Source organism: Electrophorus electricus, chromosome 5, assembly GCF_041902795.1.
Source record: "Electrophorus electricus isolate QZ-2024a chromosome 5, ASM4190279v1, whole genome shotgun sequence".
In the NCBI taxonomy this organism is placed as follows: Eukaryota; Metazoa; Chordata; class Actinopteri; order Gymnotiformes; family Gymnotidae; genus Electrophorus; species Electrophorus electricus.
Window position 1 is genome coordinate 15,042,501 of NC_137501.1, and position 16,413 is coordinate 15,058,913.

At 45.0% G+C, this 16,413-nt stretch overlaps 1 protein-coding gene across 2 annotated transcripts in view; it reads right to left on the minus strand.

Annotated features, from left to right (window-relative positions):
• The window catches only part of chrna6 (cholinergic receptor, nicotinic, alpha 6), a 21,235-nt gene extending 5,175 nt beyond the window's left edge, over nucleotides 1-16,060 (minus strand). Inside the window, exons 1-3 of one of the 2 annotated variants that reach the window (XM_035529942.2) lie at nucleotides 15,140-16,060; nucleotides 2,933-3,072; nucleotides 1,371-1,415 (exon numbers count right to left, since the gene is read on the minus strand). In XM_035529942.2, the coding sequence (XP_035385835.1) occupies nucleotides 1,371-1,415; nucleotides 2,933-3,072; nucleotides 15,140-15,197 (243 nt within the window). In that variant the 5' untranslated portion in view covers nucleotides 15,198-16,060. The remainder of the gene's footprint in view (nucleotides 1-1,370; nucleotides 1,416-2,932; nucleotides 3,073-15,139) is intronic. The other variant, XM_081714274.1, reaches the window with a different exon arrangement.
• Between the last annotated feature and the right edge of the window lie 353 nt (nucleotides 16,061-16,413).

Sequence of the window (16,413 nt, forward strand, 5' to 3'; positions counted from 1 at the left end):
CGCACGCCTGAAAATGTCAGCATCTAATGCCCCGTCAGGATGTTTGCAGCTGTGACAGAAAGCAATACTCTGTGTGTGTCCGTGTGTGTGTGTGTTTGTGTGTGTGTGTTGTTTCATGCAAATCTCACCCATCAGGCGCTGGGTACTTTAATTACACTACACTGCAGGGTGGATGCAGGCGCACACACCCACACACACACAAATACACACACACTGACAAAACCACAAACCACTTCAAAGTTACTTAAATCAATTCTGCAACATGCAGATGCACCAAAGCGTACATGCCTACACACACACATACACACCAAAGCACGCACGCACACCCACAAACACATGCATGGCTCTGAAATCTGAATGGATATGGTTGGTATGTTAATTAAAAGGAGAATTAGAAGAATGGCAGATAAGATTAAAATACTAGCACAGGTACTGTTTACAGTATCGATGAACTGCTTTTAGTTCAGTTAACAGACAGTTACTGCTTTACGCTTTCTTGCTTTGGCAGTGATGAAGAACCAGGAAACCCCATTTCTTACCACTCAAAATGCACTTTCATTAAACAGCATAGCCAACAGCTATAACGAGGACTGACACGCAGGACAAAATGACAGTGTTAATGGCGAGACCACATGGACAGCGATAACACACTATACCCAACTTATATATGACTATACACAACTTAGACAATAGCTAATTATTACAGATTAATTAATTAATTAATTGATTAAGGAGACGCACAGCATCATGGGAATTGATTAAGGAGACGCACAGCATCATGGGAATCCTCACTGTACTCCTCCTCTCTGCACTCTCTCACTAATTAACATAGTTAGCAAACTGCACAGATAATATATTCTGAGGGTGATGTCAGTATATTGCGATATATAACTATATATAACTCGTATATAACCCGTTATGGACAAATTCATACACGTCACTGAGGGCCAAGCGCACGTCCAGTGGAAGGCCCTACTGTGGCTGGTTCAGACTCGAGTATCACATACATGATGCATGTTTCCTTTGTGACATCATTATGACACGTCACCTAACTATCTACGGAATACGCCCACATATCCTCCCCCCTCCCTCCTCCACGTGCCCCCGCAGGGTGGTTCGCTGATCAGGGAACTAGCACATGCGTGTTCCCACCAGTATCTGTCACACTGCTGAATTTGCTCTTTAGGTGTTATTTCACAGGGGTAAGGTACAGTGCGTTCTGGAGCTGACCGGTGTTAAACGCTTCACTTTAACGCCAAGGCTACAGTGGCACTAGGCTGAGGACGTATTGCCCTCAACACACACACACAGAGACACACACACACCACACAATTTCCTCTACCATATTCCGCAGTGAAGACATCACTTACATGTCTCAACCACAGGTTGGTTTCCATGATCTGGTTGACTTCATCCTATGGAAAAAGAGAGAGAGGTGAGAAAAAGGAAAAACAAAACGATCAAGGGTTAGGAAGAAGAATGAAAACCATAAGCCTACAAATGAAAACCATATAAACATAGTCAGCGCTGCAAGAAACAGAACAGCTCCAGGGTTAATGTCATACACACGTTCCAGAGAAGAGACACTTCTCTGCCTTTTGTCTTGCAGTGCTTGTATTGCAACCATCATTCACCACCAGACAAGCCTCGCCACCATAGTGGCCGTAGTCACGCGGCACAAAAACCCCTTGACGTGAACAGTCAGCACAGTCACACTCCGGGACTCCTCCCCCCAGTGGACGCATCACAGTTGGCGGTGCCAGAGAGAATCACTCCTTAATGCAGGTGCCTGTCAGTTCTGCCGCTGCAGACGGGAACGCCGGCTGGCGCGCAGGGCGGCTTGGATCACTTAACCGTGAGAAAGCTGATCTGTCAGCACCGCCGCACCCTCCGATCTGCTGATGACGATCGGAAGCAAAAAAAAAAAAGCCCAAAAATTTCCTCGTGGAAGAAGAAAGAGAGAGGGGGAAAAAAGCCACCCGGCAAATTTCCGTGAACCCTGAAGAAATAGCAAAGGTGTCGGAAGATGACAGAACGCTCTGTTTTTTTTTCTGACTTTTCGGGACGCTGCGTTTTTGGGTTTTTTGTTTTTTTTGTTTTTTTTTGTAGTTTTGAAAGATCAAGTCAGCAAGGCCGATCTAAGTGCTCGGCTTTCTGCATTTGCTTTTTTATTCTCTCGCTATCAAACATTCCTCCCCCCCAACCTTGCTTCTCGAGTTCAATGGCAGTGAACCCAGATGGATGTGCAGCTCCGGCTTAGACGAGAGGAAACCTCTCTTGAAGCAAACTCCCATTAAATGGAACAGGTTTCTGACTGCACATCTAAAATCTTCTTAACACGTACACAAAAACCTGTCCTTACTCCGCTAAACTTCACTAAAACGTCAGTCACGCAACAGCATTTCATATCGCTGTTATGACAAAACAGGAGGCAGTACAGAGAAGGTTCCTGATGTCCTCACTTTTGTTCAATTTCGCCAGCAAACCAAGCCATATCTTCAGCATTCTGTCACCAAGACATACAAAAAAAACCACCCATAGCGTCCATAGTGTCCACAGTTATTATGGGCAGCTTGACCTCAAAGTTGACAGAAGCAATTTTTATGCCAGCCGACACTTGTTAGCATTTCTAAATGTTTATGAATGTTGAAGTCACAGCTTTCGCTGCACATAAAACAAATCCTCATTAAATTTCAAATCAAAGTGTCATATTTCGTGTTTTGTTATGGACCTTTTTTTAGTGGATGTCTGCAGCCCACAGATACCGTACGTCAGGGGCGGTTGCTCAGAGCCACGAGGGGAAGTGCAAGAGTGGGGTGGAGACTGGGCGGAGACTGGGCGGAGGCTGGGTGGAGACTGGGCGGAGACTGGGCGGAGGCTGGGGGGAGACTGGGCGGAGTCGGTAAGGTGGGCATACCGCACGTGCTCTTACCACTTTGACCAGCTGAGAGATGGAGACCTCAAACTCTACCGTCACTGGGTCCGACACGTTCTCCACCGGCCGGATGAACTGATTATATCTCCGGAATAAGCGGCGGAACAGCCTGTCCTCTCCCTTGGATGAGAGACACTCTACACACACACACACACACACACACACACACACACATTGTAAAACCCCAGCGTGCAGTGCGCACTCTAATGAAAGTGATGGGGGACTGCTACATTTATGCATGGCGCCCGGCTAAATTGCACGGAGTTCATGTAGCGCATGGAATTCATACATATTCCATCTGATGGGTGCGTTAAGCTCTACCAGAAACCTTCCCTCATGCTGACACAGACGAGGCTGAAAGGCTTCGGGTGTCGTGTGGCATCATGATTTGTTTTATACGGCAGGCCGACCTGCCCTGAGATGGACGAGCTATTAGACACACCTGTTCTTCAGCTCTGGCCATTCTCTGGACACAGAAGATAACTGACTGGTAATGTGACTTTTTCACTGTGCAGTTCCTCCATGGTTCCTGTGACCTGTTTAATGAATGACCGTTTTTCAAAAAAAAAAAAAAGGGGGTAGGTGATGTCTGGATATTTGGGGTATTTCTAAATGCACCTATTTCAGTTAAAGCTGGACTCGTATGTGTTTATGGCTAAACAAACGGGGGGAAAAAAGGGGGTTTGCATGAATCGGTACATTTACATGGTAAATGCATGTTATGTGTGTCCAGTCAAAACCAGGTCACTTGTGAAAGAAGCACACAAACCCTGACAACATGCCTGTGCAGGATACAGGGCTGACTATATAGGGTTAAATATAAGATACAGGGCTGACTACATAGTGTTAAATACAGGGTACAGAGGTGACTACATAGTGTTAAATACAGGGTACAGAGGTGACTACATAGTGTTAAATACAGGGTACAGAGGTGACTACATAGTGTTAAATACAGGGTACAGAGGTGACTACATAGTGTTAAATACAGGGTACAGAGGTGACTACATAGTGTTAAATACAGGGTACAGGGCTGACTACATAGTGTTAAATACAGGGTACAGAGGTGACTACATAGTGTTAAATACAGGGTACAGGGCTGACTACATGTATTCCTGATTAAACCATCCCTTCGTGCACTTCAGAAGTGATAACAACAGTGCGTCCTGTGCATTTGTGTGTCTTCAGTGCAGCATTGTCCACTATTGTCCAAGGTCAACCTATAACAAGCTATGAATATCATATGCAGATTATTCTCATTACGATGGTGATTACATGTTCTACTGCACAAGACTAGTGTATGCACGCTTCCTATAGCTAAAGCCGATAATTAGAACGGTAATGCATCAGGTCACACATGTGACACATTGTATATAATGTATATAATGTTAAACATACAGTTAGCTTGTGCATACACTAACACTGTGAAGTAGCTCAGCCCTGTCGGTGTTTCTCATGATCTGTTGTGTGTGTGTGTGTGTGTGTGTGTGTGTGAGCAGCAAGCTCTTAGGCTCTCTTGCTTTTAGCACATTCCTCAGGGTCCCTCTACCCCACCCAGCACTCTAAGAGTTTTTGAGGTCAGAGGTCACCCTCAGCCATCTTCAAGGACCTACAGCCAAGCAAGCAGGAAGCAGGGCTGCTTTCACAAGCTTGAGACGCGCCTCACGTTAGCTGTTTGGTATGCATCGGCCACCGCACAACACACATTCCACAGAAACAAGGGCAAAAAGAAAAAAACATTCCCACGGGATCCTCAGAAATAAACACATACACCTCACAGCAGCTCTGTTACGGTCTGTTTCTGATCCAAGATGAAGTTATGGATATATGCTAAGCCATCTTAATATCTGCCAAAAATCAGTCCAAAATCCATCCTAATATGACTAGTCACCTAGAAATGCACAGGCCGATAGTGCAGAACTGTTCCGTAGGAAGAACATAGGAAACAGATAAGAAACAGCTGTTGGGTAACTGAACTTAGCATTTGTGTTCCCGCCGAGGACTCTGGAGTGTTGCCATATGCCTCAGACTCTGTGTTAGCGCAGGGCTAACGAGCTGAATCGGGCCGTTCTGGGCTGGTCCGGACGCGTGACACTTCGCCTCTCTTTTGTCGCTCAAGTGTGTCGACCGAGAACGGCGGAGTGCTGATGTTCCAGGGAGCCCTCATGCCTGGGCTTCCTCCTGACTCTATGCTTCTGGGACTCTAGAAAACCAAACTAGAAATTCATAGCTTATTTTCTCTGATTACTTATTCTGCACTTTATTGTTTACATTGTTACTACAGTAGTGTCCGTCGGCCAGAGGAGGATGCCCCCCCCCCCCTGCTTTTAGCCTTGGTTCCTCTCAAGGCTTATCCCTCATGCTCTAGGGAGGTTTTCCTCACCACTGGCACCCTTGGCTTTCGCACTTGGGGTTGTTTAGCTGCTTCGTGACAACAGCTCTTGTAAAAAGTGCGGTATAAATAATTGTAACTTTCAGTGCAGGTCCACCTATCAGGTACATTTGTAGAGCAGGTGTTCCTGATTAAACCATCCCTTCATGTGCTTCATGTGCCCAAGGTCAACCAATAACAAGCTACGAATTTGACATGCAGATTATCCTGCATAATGATGGCAATGAGGTGCCTAAGAAATCTTATTAAGTGTGTGTCAGTCGTCCTGAAAATACAAAGAACTGTGAGCCTGATGTGGGTTTTTTTTAGGTAGGCTGCAACATAGTGACAGAAATGTAGAGCCAATTAGCAAGTCCTTACGTCACTGAGCCCGCCCCCCCAGGATGTATTTTTGGCACTCAGCACAAGTAGCTAATTGTGAAGAGGAGACTGGTTTGGGCATGGCTTGTACGTGTTTTGGGCCAAACCGGGTCCATACAGAGACACTGTGGGAATGGATACACTGCTGGCACAGAACCGTTTGGGCCTGCGGTGGAAAAGAGGCCTCAGGCTCCAGGGAATGTTCTGGAATAGTTTTCTGTTCTCTCATCCTCAGGGCATTTTAAAGATTAGAAGGTTAATATGGAGTCTGTTCAGGAGAAGCAGAGAGCTCCCAAACTTCAGTGCATTTCAGAGCACTGTATCTCACACACACACGCACACACTCTCTCTCCCTCACACACACACACAGACACACACACATAGACACACAAACTTCAGTACATTTCAGAGCACTGTATCTCACACACACATGCACACACTCTCTCTCCCTCACACACACACACAGACACACACACATAGACACACAAACTTCAGTACATTTCAGAGCACTGTATTTCACACACACACACACACACAAAGTTCAGTGGTGATGTCTGTAGAGAGCGAGTGTGTTGTCTTGTCTCAGTCTTGTCTTTAATTACTTCAACTCGTTAACTCTCCACGGCCCTCTCTGTTAATTGGGTTAATCAAGGATAACAAGGCCATATATTAATTTTAAAAAAGAAGAAGAAGAAGAACTAAAGTCCAATTAAAACACAACATATTGTGCGCAGGAGCTTTCATTTTTCCGGAATCTGTTGGGCTTAATGAAATAACCTCATGGTTGAGGGGCTGATGTCCACAGGTTCTTGGGGCAGTGCTGCTAATACCCACCTGACTTCAGTCTGGTTATCACTATAGGAGACGGACATCTGCCGTCGTGGGACGCAAAAGCCAGCAGACAGCGGGCTCTCGGGTGATTAGCCCTGCTTCAGGAGTTAGGCTCCCGGGCCGGCCCTGGAGAGGAACTTTCCGAGAGCAGAACATTCTGGAATGTTCTGCACATCGGAAGCGCTGCAGACAGAAGCTGACAGGAGAGGTAGATTAAAATTAAAAAACTTCAAATTTTCACTCCTAACGATATGAAACGATATGACCTGGACTTAAGGGAAGTTCGATGATGAAATATAGCATTAAATACTCAGTGTCGAATGCAAAAGGTGCCTGATCCTGCCTCCGACTAAAGGAGATTGGCTGTCCTGCAGTTGATAAATCCAGCCTAATCTATTTCATCTGGCTCTAAGATTAAGATTCCACTGAAAGCGATGACCAGGATCAGATTAAGTGTGCTATATTAAGATAGGGATTAAACTCTGCAGGACAGATTATCTCCATTTGCTGGGAACCCCTGACCTATTACATCAACCTTGTGATGTCATGTTATTTCCCAGTTGATACACATATGGGAATTAGGGGGCATAAAGGGGCGGGCACATCACTTATCTGGCCAATCAGAAGAGGTCACCATGGCAACGATGCAGGGAGGCCAGGTGAGCAGGGCTGAGTAGGTGCAGAAATCAAGGGTTCACGCGAGCCATTAAAATAATGATCCAGGAGCGTGTGCGTGATCAGATGGTCAGATGGGACAGCACGACCATTTAAAACGGCCATTTATGCTCCAGAATGAAGTGTGGGTTTTCAGTCAGAATAGCAGAATAGCTGTTATTCCTCTGTCTCTCATTTCCTGACATGAGGTTCCAGGAAAGGTCGGTGTGTGTGTGTGTGTGTGTGTGTGTGTGTGTGTGTGTGTGTGCGTGCTTGCGTGTGAGAGTGATAGAGAGATGATACAGTACTATACAGGAATTATCAGACCAGGGATCCACGCTGAAAGCTTCCCTACGGCTGCCCCGGCACTTTGTCTATCCTAATTACGACATCAGGACACAACCTCGACATGGAGCAAGCGGGCCAATCAGAGTCTCTCTAACGAAGGCTTTGCAGTGATGGAGAGATTGCGTAGCAGCAGATGGTGACGATGGTGGTGATGCAAGTGACGAAGAGTGGCTAAATGGAAAGGGTGGGGAGACGTCACACTGCAGAGGAGAAAGCCACTCATGCAGTGGGAACAAGAGAGGGAGAGAGGTGGATGGAGAGAGAGAGAGAGAGAGAGAAGTGGAGGCGTGGAGGGAGAGAGATTAAATGACAGAAGCTCTGCACTTCTGCCTAACCTCCTCTCTATCCCGTTACATGGTGGTGTTAAGCATATTTCTTTGTTAACCGAGCAGTGGCATTCCAGACTCAGACAGAGGAGGTGTTCCTACACGCTTCTGCCTCTGCTAGCCATCTCACACACACTGCTCTAGGGGACAGATGTGTGCATGCGGGCATGTGTGTGAGAGTGTGCGTGTGTGTGTACTTTTCTTTCCAAGGGCCCACGTCACAGCCAGAGTGTCATCTGTGATGCAGCTACACTGGGACTGCTGTCACAGAGTCCTGTGTGTGTGTGTGTATCGGTGCATTCTTGTATAGCTGTGTGTGCATGTCTTCATGTGTCCATGGAAGGACAGACAAGGAGAAAATAACCCGCACTATATTTGCAAAGCCTCGGTCTCAGGTATCATTACGCAACACTATGGAAAAATGTGCTCCTGGGACAGGAACGTTCCCAGTGATTTCATATGTCCTCTCCTCTCTGCAATCAGTCTACCTGGGATGGGGAAATACTGGCCTTCGAAATGTGCAGGAAACCTCTTCCCTGGGTGACTAACCCATTGACACTGTCAGGAGCCAATTTAAATTGGCTCAGGAGCCTGTCACTCAGAGAGTGACAGGGACTGAGAGAGAGAGAGAGAGAGAGAATAACTGAATAAAAACATTACAGTCCATTTTTGCAAACAACAGAAAAGGTGTACATGCAATGCATGGACATATACAAGCACATCTAAGAACTTTGAATACAGCTTTGAATGCACCAATTATCAGAATGACTGAAATACGGCCACGTTTAGCTGAGATTCATCAGATCAATAAATAACTTAAGAGTTCATTAGAGAAATTCCATGTGGAATAAACAAATTCTTGAAAATCACGTTTGTGGCCCGAGGTACCCAATAACGCTTTCCAGAGGGGAGCAGATGGAATTCGACAAACAGATGGTATTTCCCTGCTACTAGAGAAATATATCTCAGATAACTGTTTTTGTAGTTTACATATAATTTTCCCAGCCACATTCACAATCCTAGACAACCTGGACTTCTCCTTAGCCCTAAGAATGCCATACCAAGTGTGTATGTGATGTCAAAATGCTCCCAGCCAGGTACCTGTAGACTAGCTCTAAAATATCTCTCCTCACAGAGAAGTTGCTCAGTTTCCTCAGCAGGTTTGTGTGTTCCGTGGCCTTTTTGAACATCATCTTAGAGTTGGCCGTGAACATCGATTTACTGACAAGCAGGAAGCCCAAATGCTCCAAATTCTGCACCGATTATCCGACTTATCCCTGTTTGTGTGAATCAGAACATTATTCCCACTGATTTTCCAAATCCTTTGTTTTACTGCTGGTTACAATAAGAGCAAAGTCTGATCAAGCTAATAAATGTATCAATCTGATTAAAATACGCAGCCTCCTTACAAAAGTAAACCACTATGGATTTGTATCTCATTACAATAGGCAGTGAACATTATTGGTGATAGGATACAACCCTGAGGCACCCCTGCACTTAAGAGAAGCTGCTTTGACACGATGCCATTCACAACCACTCTGATAAAAAAAAAGAAAATTCTTAATCCATAAATCTGGCTGAAACTGAAACTGAAAAGGACAAACTGAAAAGGATCCTGGTGTTTACCAATGGACCATATCTGGTGACCTACAAGGATCCAGGTGTTTACCAATGGACCATATCTGGTGACCTACAAGGATCCAGGTGTTTACCAATGGACCATATCTGGTGACCTACAAGGATCCAGGTGGAGCAGCACTCCAAGCATGTTTGTGTGGGAATAACCGGACAATTTCCATGTGGCAGAACATGGTCATCACTCAGCCTCTGAAACCAGCCTGTAGTAAACACGGGGGGGGGGGGGGGCATAGCTCTTATTCACGCCTCCTCTCAGGCTAAACCAGCTGCTATTTCCCTCTCCTTAAGTATGAAGGGAGTGTAGCTGTTGACATGGATATACACATCATCACAAACCAAACCATGTCGCCATCTCTCAAATCTGCTATAGAATGGATTTAAAGGTGCCGCAAAATGGAAAACTCAGTTTAACTTGGCATGGTTGAATAAGGAGAGTTCATGGATCTGACGCTGTGAACTTCACTGCTGTCACTTCCTTAAAATGCAAATTCCCCCATAATCAAAAGATGGCGGTAAAAACGGCCCAATTTTGAATTCCGTCTCATAACAATCATTAATAATTACACAAACAGAATTTGAACACACCAGCCTGCCTTCAAGCCCAGGCAATATTAACATGGACCTGCATGCGGAAACTTCAACAGTTCTGTGAAAAACCCAACCAACGGAGCAATCAACAAAAAATGGCTGACTGTATAGAGGACCGTCAACCAGCGTCATACAGTCATAGCATCTGCACTTTTCACACCCTTCCTAAGGAGGCATGCAGGTGATGTTCATAACTAACAGGATCCTGGGTAATTTTACGTGGTTCATTTGCTCCACACGTTCCACTCGTGAAACGTATCTCAAACTTTGGACAATACCTAGAAAGGTTCACTTAGCGTTTGGCATTGGAGCGAGGGAAAGTTACAAATTTACTGGCATAGCAATCATTCACCTCTGTCAGGTAAATTTCTCATTTGTATTTCAACAGAACTCAAAAGCTAACTAGTTCAGGTGCTTAGAGATATCTGCTCTATAGCGCATTTGCTCCTTAAAGCTGGCATTCTATGCAGACAATTTAAAATACGGAATAAATGTATTCTATGGCACCTTTAAATCACTGGAGAATGAGTCACTATCTGAAAGCAAACTTTTTTCTATCTTCTTTACCCATCAAATTATTGAGGTAATTCCAGGCAAGCTTAACGCCTTCTTATTCTCCCTCATATTCCGATACTCCTGTGTGCCTTTATTATCATTATTATGTTCTGTGCCATATCACCACTAATAAATGCAACTTTCCTTTCATCAAGACATTGCTTAATTTCCTTTAGAATGTTGAATGAAAGAATTCCTTAGAATTTAGAATTTTTTTGTTGTTAGGATAAATCTTAACATATTTTAACAGCAGTAGCGTTACTTTCACAAAACTTAATATATTATTGTCTCCTGTAGTTCATTCATTCATCTAGCAGTCCAAAAACATGACAATGTTTTTCCACACTACTGCCATGTCACACTTTAATTTCTTTCATGGTCGGCAGCTTCATCACATATTTTGGAAGCAAATGTACGTCGTGGTGAGATTTGCCTTAAGGACGACGACAGGCCGCTCTACGGGCCACAGATATATCGCCATAATCCGGTCAAACTAATGTCGTTCACACTGGACAATCAGCATACTGGTGCAGAATGAAACTGGACGGCCTGAAGTCCCCGATTCAGAGGTGTCTGTTGCCGGGGAGCATGAAGGCACGTTGGTAGAGTTCTCGGCTATGCTTTCAGCAGCCTCATCATTGCTGGGACCTAGCCGGCCCTCATAACCGCACCCACCAATCACAGCTCACATTTCACCCCCTCGGTCCCAATCACCTGTTTATTGAATTATCACCTACACCTGTTCCTCATTTGTTTTTCCCATTTCTTTAATCGCCACGACCGGCTGAGTTCAGCGGTCACGCCGATGTTCAGCCTGCTGCCTTTTTTAATTTTGTTCTGTTTGGTTTTTGCAAATAAACATTTGAGTTCATTACTCGTGCTTCTACTCCGCGTTAATTTCAATCGTGCAAACGAAATGGAGGAGTTACACTGGGGACCGTGGGGACAGAGTAGCTAGACATCTAACAAATATTGAACTTTTTCAGGAGAGTTTACGCAAATTGGTTGGACATTTTAAACATCTATATGATGTTACTTCACCCCAGGTTCAAATATTTGGTAAAGAACAACAGGGAGACCACCAGGGAGAGGTCTCCAAATAACTATTCATGAATGCGTCTCATCAATAACTAGAAACTGGCTGATGATACAAGGTGTCTAATTTAAAATTATATTAGCATTAAGTTGATTTATTCCAAGACTTTTATTTTGAATTATGTTATTATATGTACATGCTTATGTATATGCATCCTCATGTAAGGATAAAAGTGGACTAATGCTTTAATGTACATGCAATATGTACATGCAATATCGTCATATACATTATCTGCTAGTAGCCTAATTGATTTAGCTGTTAAAGTACAGGATCAACACTTTGGATCGATGGCACAAATCTCCACATCCATTGTCAAAATGCCAAAATCCTTATTAGCAAACTTTTAAAGAGCCTATTATCTGGTTTGTTTTGTTACGCTGGAATGCATTTTTCCTAAAGCTAGCTACTTACATAGCCACTTTATGTTTTAGTACAACGGTAATGTTACAGAGGTGTGGTCAGCAAACAATAGAAATAAAATTTACTGAAGATTGTGTAGTATCTCTAACCGTATCTTTTTTGCTTTGCCTGATAATCTAACTTGACCTCAGCTAGCTGCTGCAAGGTAGTCTGCCATATGTTACTGCATGAATCTCAAAAACATTCCTCAGTACTAACATACTAGCTTGACAAATGCGTACTAACAGTAGCCATGTTATTCATCTCCACTGTGTTCATTTTAGGTATTTTCTGTCATGCAAATGAGACACAAGGCAGTTAGATACAGTGAAGAAAAACAAGCTCGTCTATCCAACGATGCTCAGCTGTAGTCAGGCGATGAGCGTTCATGCGTCTTGGGAGTGTAGCTTGGTAAAGAGGGCTCAAGGTAATGGGTGGGATGGTTTTTATGGTCAGATATTTTTTTAAGAACGAACTTACATTTGATGTTTTCCACAAAAAAAAAGACCTTCTCCAGCCATAAAAGTGAGTAGAGACTAAAAGACTGAAGCAAGAGAGAGAAAGAGACAGAGCGGGTGATGTTCTAAAAGTCGTCTCTCCCCCCCGCGCTCTTTTTCTCTGCTCATTCTTTCACGTCTCTCTGCCTCGCTGCGCCGGTCTGGCTCTCCCCACCGCGCTGTGGAGGCGTGTGTCCCAGCAGATAAAACCCACCCTGTGAGGTGCCATGGGCAATCCCATGGGCTCACTGCACCATGCTAAAGCCTCTTCTCCGAGCGCGTGCGGGTGAGGCAGAGCTGCGAGTCCGGCACGCCGCGGCTCCAACGCAGCATTCGGTGAAAGAGGCAGCGGCAAAATCTCAGCTGTTAAAACAAAGAACAACAGTCCCAATATGGGCACACCAAATCCACAGCATTCCCAATATGGATGCACCAAATCCACAGCATTCCCAATACAGGCACCAAAATCCACAGCATTCCCAATATGGGTGCCCAAATCCACAGCATTCCCAATATGGATGCACCAAATCCACAGCATTCCCAATACAGGCACCAAAATCCACAGCATTCCCAATATGGGTGCCCAAATCCACAGCATTACCAATACGGGTGCCAATATCCACACACAGATTTAAATGACACGTGATGCTAACTCTGAGGGGGAATATAGCCTCAACCTCTCACACTGCATCCATTGGTGACAAAAGCATTTAAACAGTGTGTGTGTGTGTGTGTGTGTGTGTGTGTATATATAAACTCCTATCCAAAATCAAGCTGTTTGTAATCACTTTTTCAGCCCAGCATCTGATCACAGATGTATCAAGAAGCATGTTGCACTGAGTCCCCAGTATGGAGCTCTGCTCCACTGAAATCTACCACACCAATGACACATTGCCCCTGGTACAGTCCACAGTTTAAAAGGTTTTGGTTGATTGTAGAATGATTTGCGAGTGGGATGGTAGTTCATCTAGAAGCTTTTTGGCAATACATTGGAGAGCATGTATCTGAAGTGTGTTCTAACTAAGGGTCTGCAGAAAGGACAAAAAAGTGCATAGTTTCCCTATCAGAGCATTAATGGCCAGAATGCCCTGTAGCGTATTCCTCCAGAGAAATGGTGATGGTCATTTGTTAAAGCCAAACTGCTCGTAGAACAGTTGTGCAGGTGGGAGATGCTGTGCTATTATGATATCATAGTTTGCTGTCTGTTAGAGAAGCAGCTGAACTTCGCCATTGGGAAGGTCAGAAGCAGAGAGACTCATGAGACTAAAATATATATATATAATTCTCATGAGTATATATGTGGCTGTCTCCTCAAAGGACCTCTCCTTCTCTCTCTCTCTCCCTCTCTCTCACTCATTCTCTCTCTCTCTCTCTCTCTCAGTTTGGTGACCTCATGACCAATCCTGCATGACAGGGAGGCTCAGAGGGAGAATTGCATTCTGCTGGAATGAAACACACACATACAAACTCTCTCTTAGACACACACACACACACACACACACACACACCCCAAAACAGACATAATGCAGAACTGTAGACTAAGTCACAACTGTAATACACTAAGCAAACAGTACTGAGGAATTAACCAATATGTAAATTTACTTGAATACCTGTGTGTGTGTGTGTGTGTTTGTGTGTGTGTGTGTGTGTGTGTGTGTGTGTGAGAGAGAGAGAGAGAGAGAGAGAGAGAGAGAGAGAGAGAGATAGAGATGGGGGGGATTAAACACTAAGAGCTTCAAATATAAAGTCGCTGATTACTGAGTGCACTTGTCCATAAAGATTCCATAAAGATTCTAGAGTCACAACTTTAAATTATCCACAACTTTAAATATTTTAAGAGACTCACACGACACATCTTGTAACACGACAAAGAATATTAAAAAGTTACGAAAAATCAGCTGCTTAAACGCGACTTCTGATCTCTTAGGCTTTAAATTGCCACGCGCTTTACCGGCTGAGTTGCGCAGTTCACGTAACGGAGATTCTTAGATTTGCAGATTCAGTCCTTGTCTTCCTCGAGGAGGAGAAGCCTCCTGAAACTGCGCAGCACGCGCCCCGCCGGCGCGGAACCCCGAGGTTGCTTTAATTGGGCACTAAAGTAACGTGCTGTAACGTGCAGACTAACAGGCATAGAAACTCGCCGCCGCGCGCTCTGCTGACTGACCGCTAATGTTCAAAGCAGCAGGCGACCTGGCAGTGACGCGAAACCGAAGCGCACAGATCACCGTGCAGCTTTTCAGTCTGGCAACTACGTTTATTGAATTGCATTGTTATGGGTTAAACAATGTCCCACAAACAGACAAAGACACAGCCGACGATTTCCAATCCTTAGAAAAGCAGTTTTAGTAGTTTTGCTCAAGACCGCTGGCGAGTCCGTACAAAGAAAGACTGCGCGCAGTACCGAAACAGAAACGGAACGCGCATCGCTCAGAACGGCCCCTCGCCGACAGAGAACAGGCTCGCGCCTAAACAGTTCGATAACTTAAGTTGTTTCGGCAACATTCCGGACCCACACACGCTTACCTCGCGACATCAGGAGAAGGGAAAGGAGGAAAAAAGTCATCGTCTCCGCGGAAGGCATCGAGCGTGGCGGTGTTTGGGGGGGAGGGGCTTCTTCTCCGCGGGAGAACACTCGCAACACTCGCCAAAATAGTGGCAAGAAACGAGCAAACGGCAAACGCTCCGTACGGGGATTCCAGCTGCCTCGTGCAGTTGTGGTTGTTGTTGCGCGGAATGCGCGTGGTGGAGTTGATCTCGTCCCACCCCCTTGGCGCGATTTTCCCCGCGCGCATCGTTATGCGAACGTGTTGCCGTGAAAATGGGGAGATCCTTGTTCTATCGTCTGTATTTATATTTCGCATCAAGACATCTGCACGCAATTTGTATTCTAAAATTTGTGCAAAGGAGCGGGGGGAAACGTTGAAATCGTGTTGCATTTATCTAGTATTAACGTCATTCTTCAGTGGCGGGTGTCAACTGCGTACTTTGCATGTAAGTTAACTTTCCGTGATTGCACGTTTTTGAAGCGCGTCTAAAGTGAAGCAGTTCAGCGGCAAGTTGAATACGCCGAGCGGTCGATCAGGCGCTGCACGTGCATGTCCGCCCCAGCTTGGACCTAAACCTGTAACAGCCTCCAGAAAATCTCTTTGGGTATTGATTCAATTTGGCCTCCACTAAAACGCCGTTGATGAAGCCTAGCGCGAATCAGCCTTTTATTACAGGCAAAAGAGCAAATAGTGTTGAAAGAGCACGCACTTTCAACTGTTTCAGGCTGATTAGCAAATGAACACGAACACAAGCGCACGCGCACCGAAAGCGTCTCAGCTTTTGTATTCTCGGTAACTGTAATGCTTTCAAGTCAGACTTTCGCGTTTTGTTTCTGATTACTGTGCACGTAGAGAACTAACGCGAAAACAACAATGTGACGTTTCAACGCGCAAATACGGCAAAAAAGGTGCTCATTCCAGTCGGGGGCGTCTATCCCGCACTCGTCACAAACGATCTTTTATACATACATGCATCTACAGGCACGCACGCGCCGCCCGCGCACACAGTAACAATGGGTGCTAGCGTCTAACTGAATTCACCCTAACTTCTGTTTGCCAGGACACTGTATATCCCTGTTTTTATTTATGTTCTTAAAAGTGTTGTGTATGCTTGTGTATGTGTGTACGCGTGTGAGTGTGTCTCGGGAGGCAGTGGGGGGTGTATACACTAGGGGGAGCATCAGGTATAGCATGTCAGGGCTCAGAATTCATCTTTATGTGGCTCAGCTGTCAATACTTTTAAACGCGCAT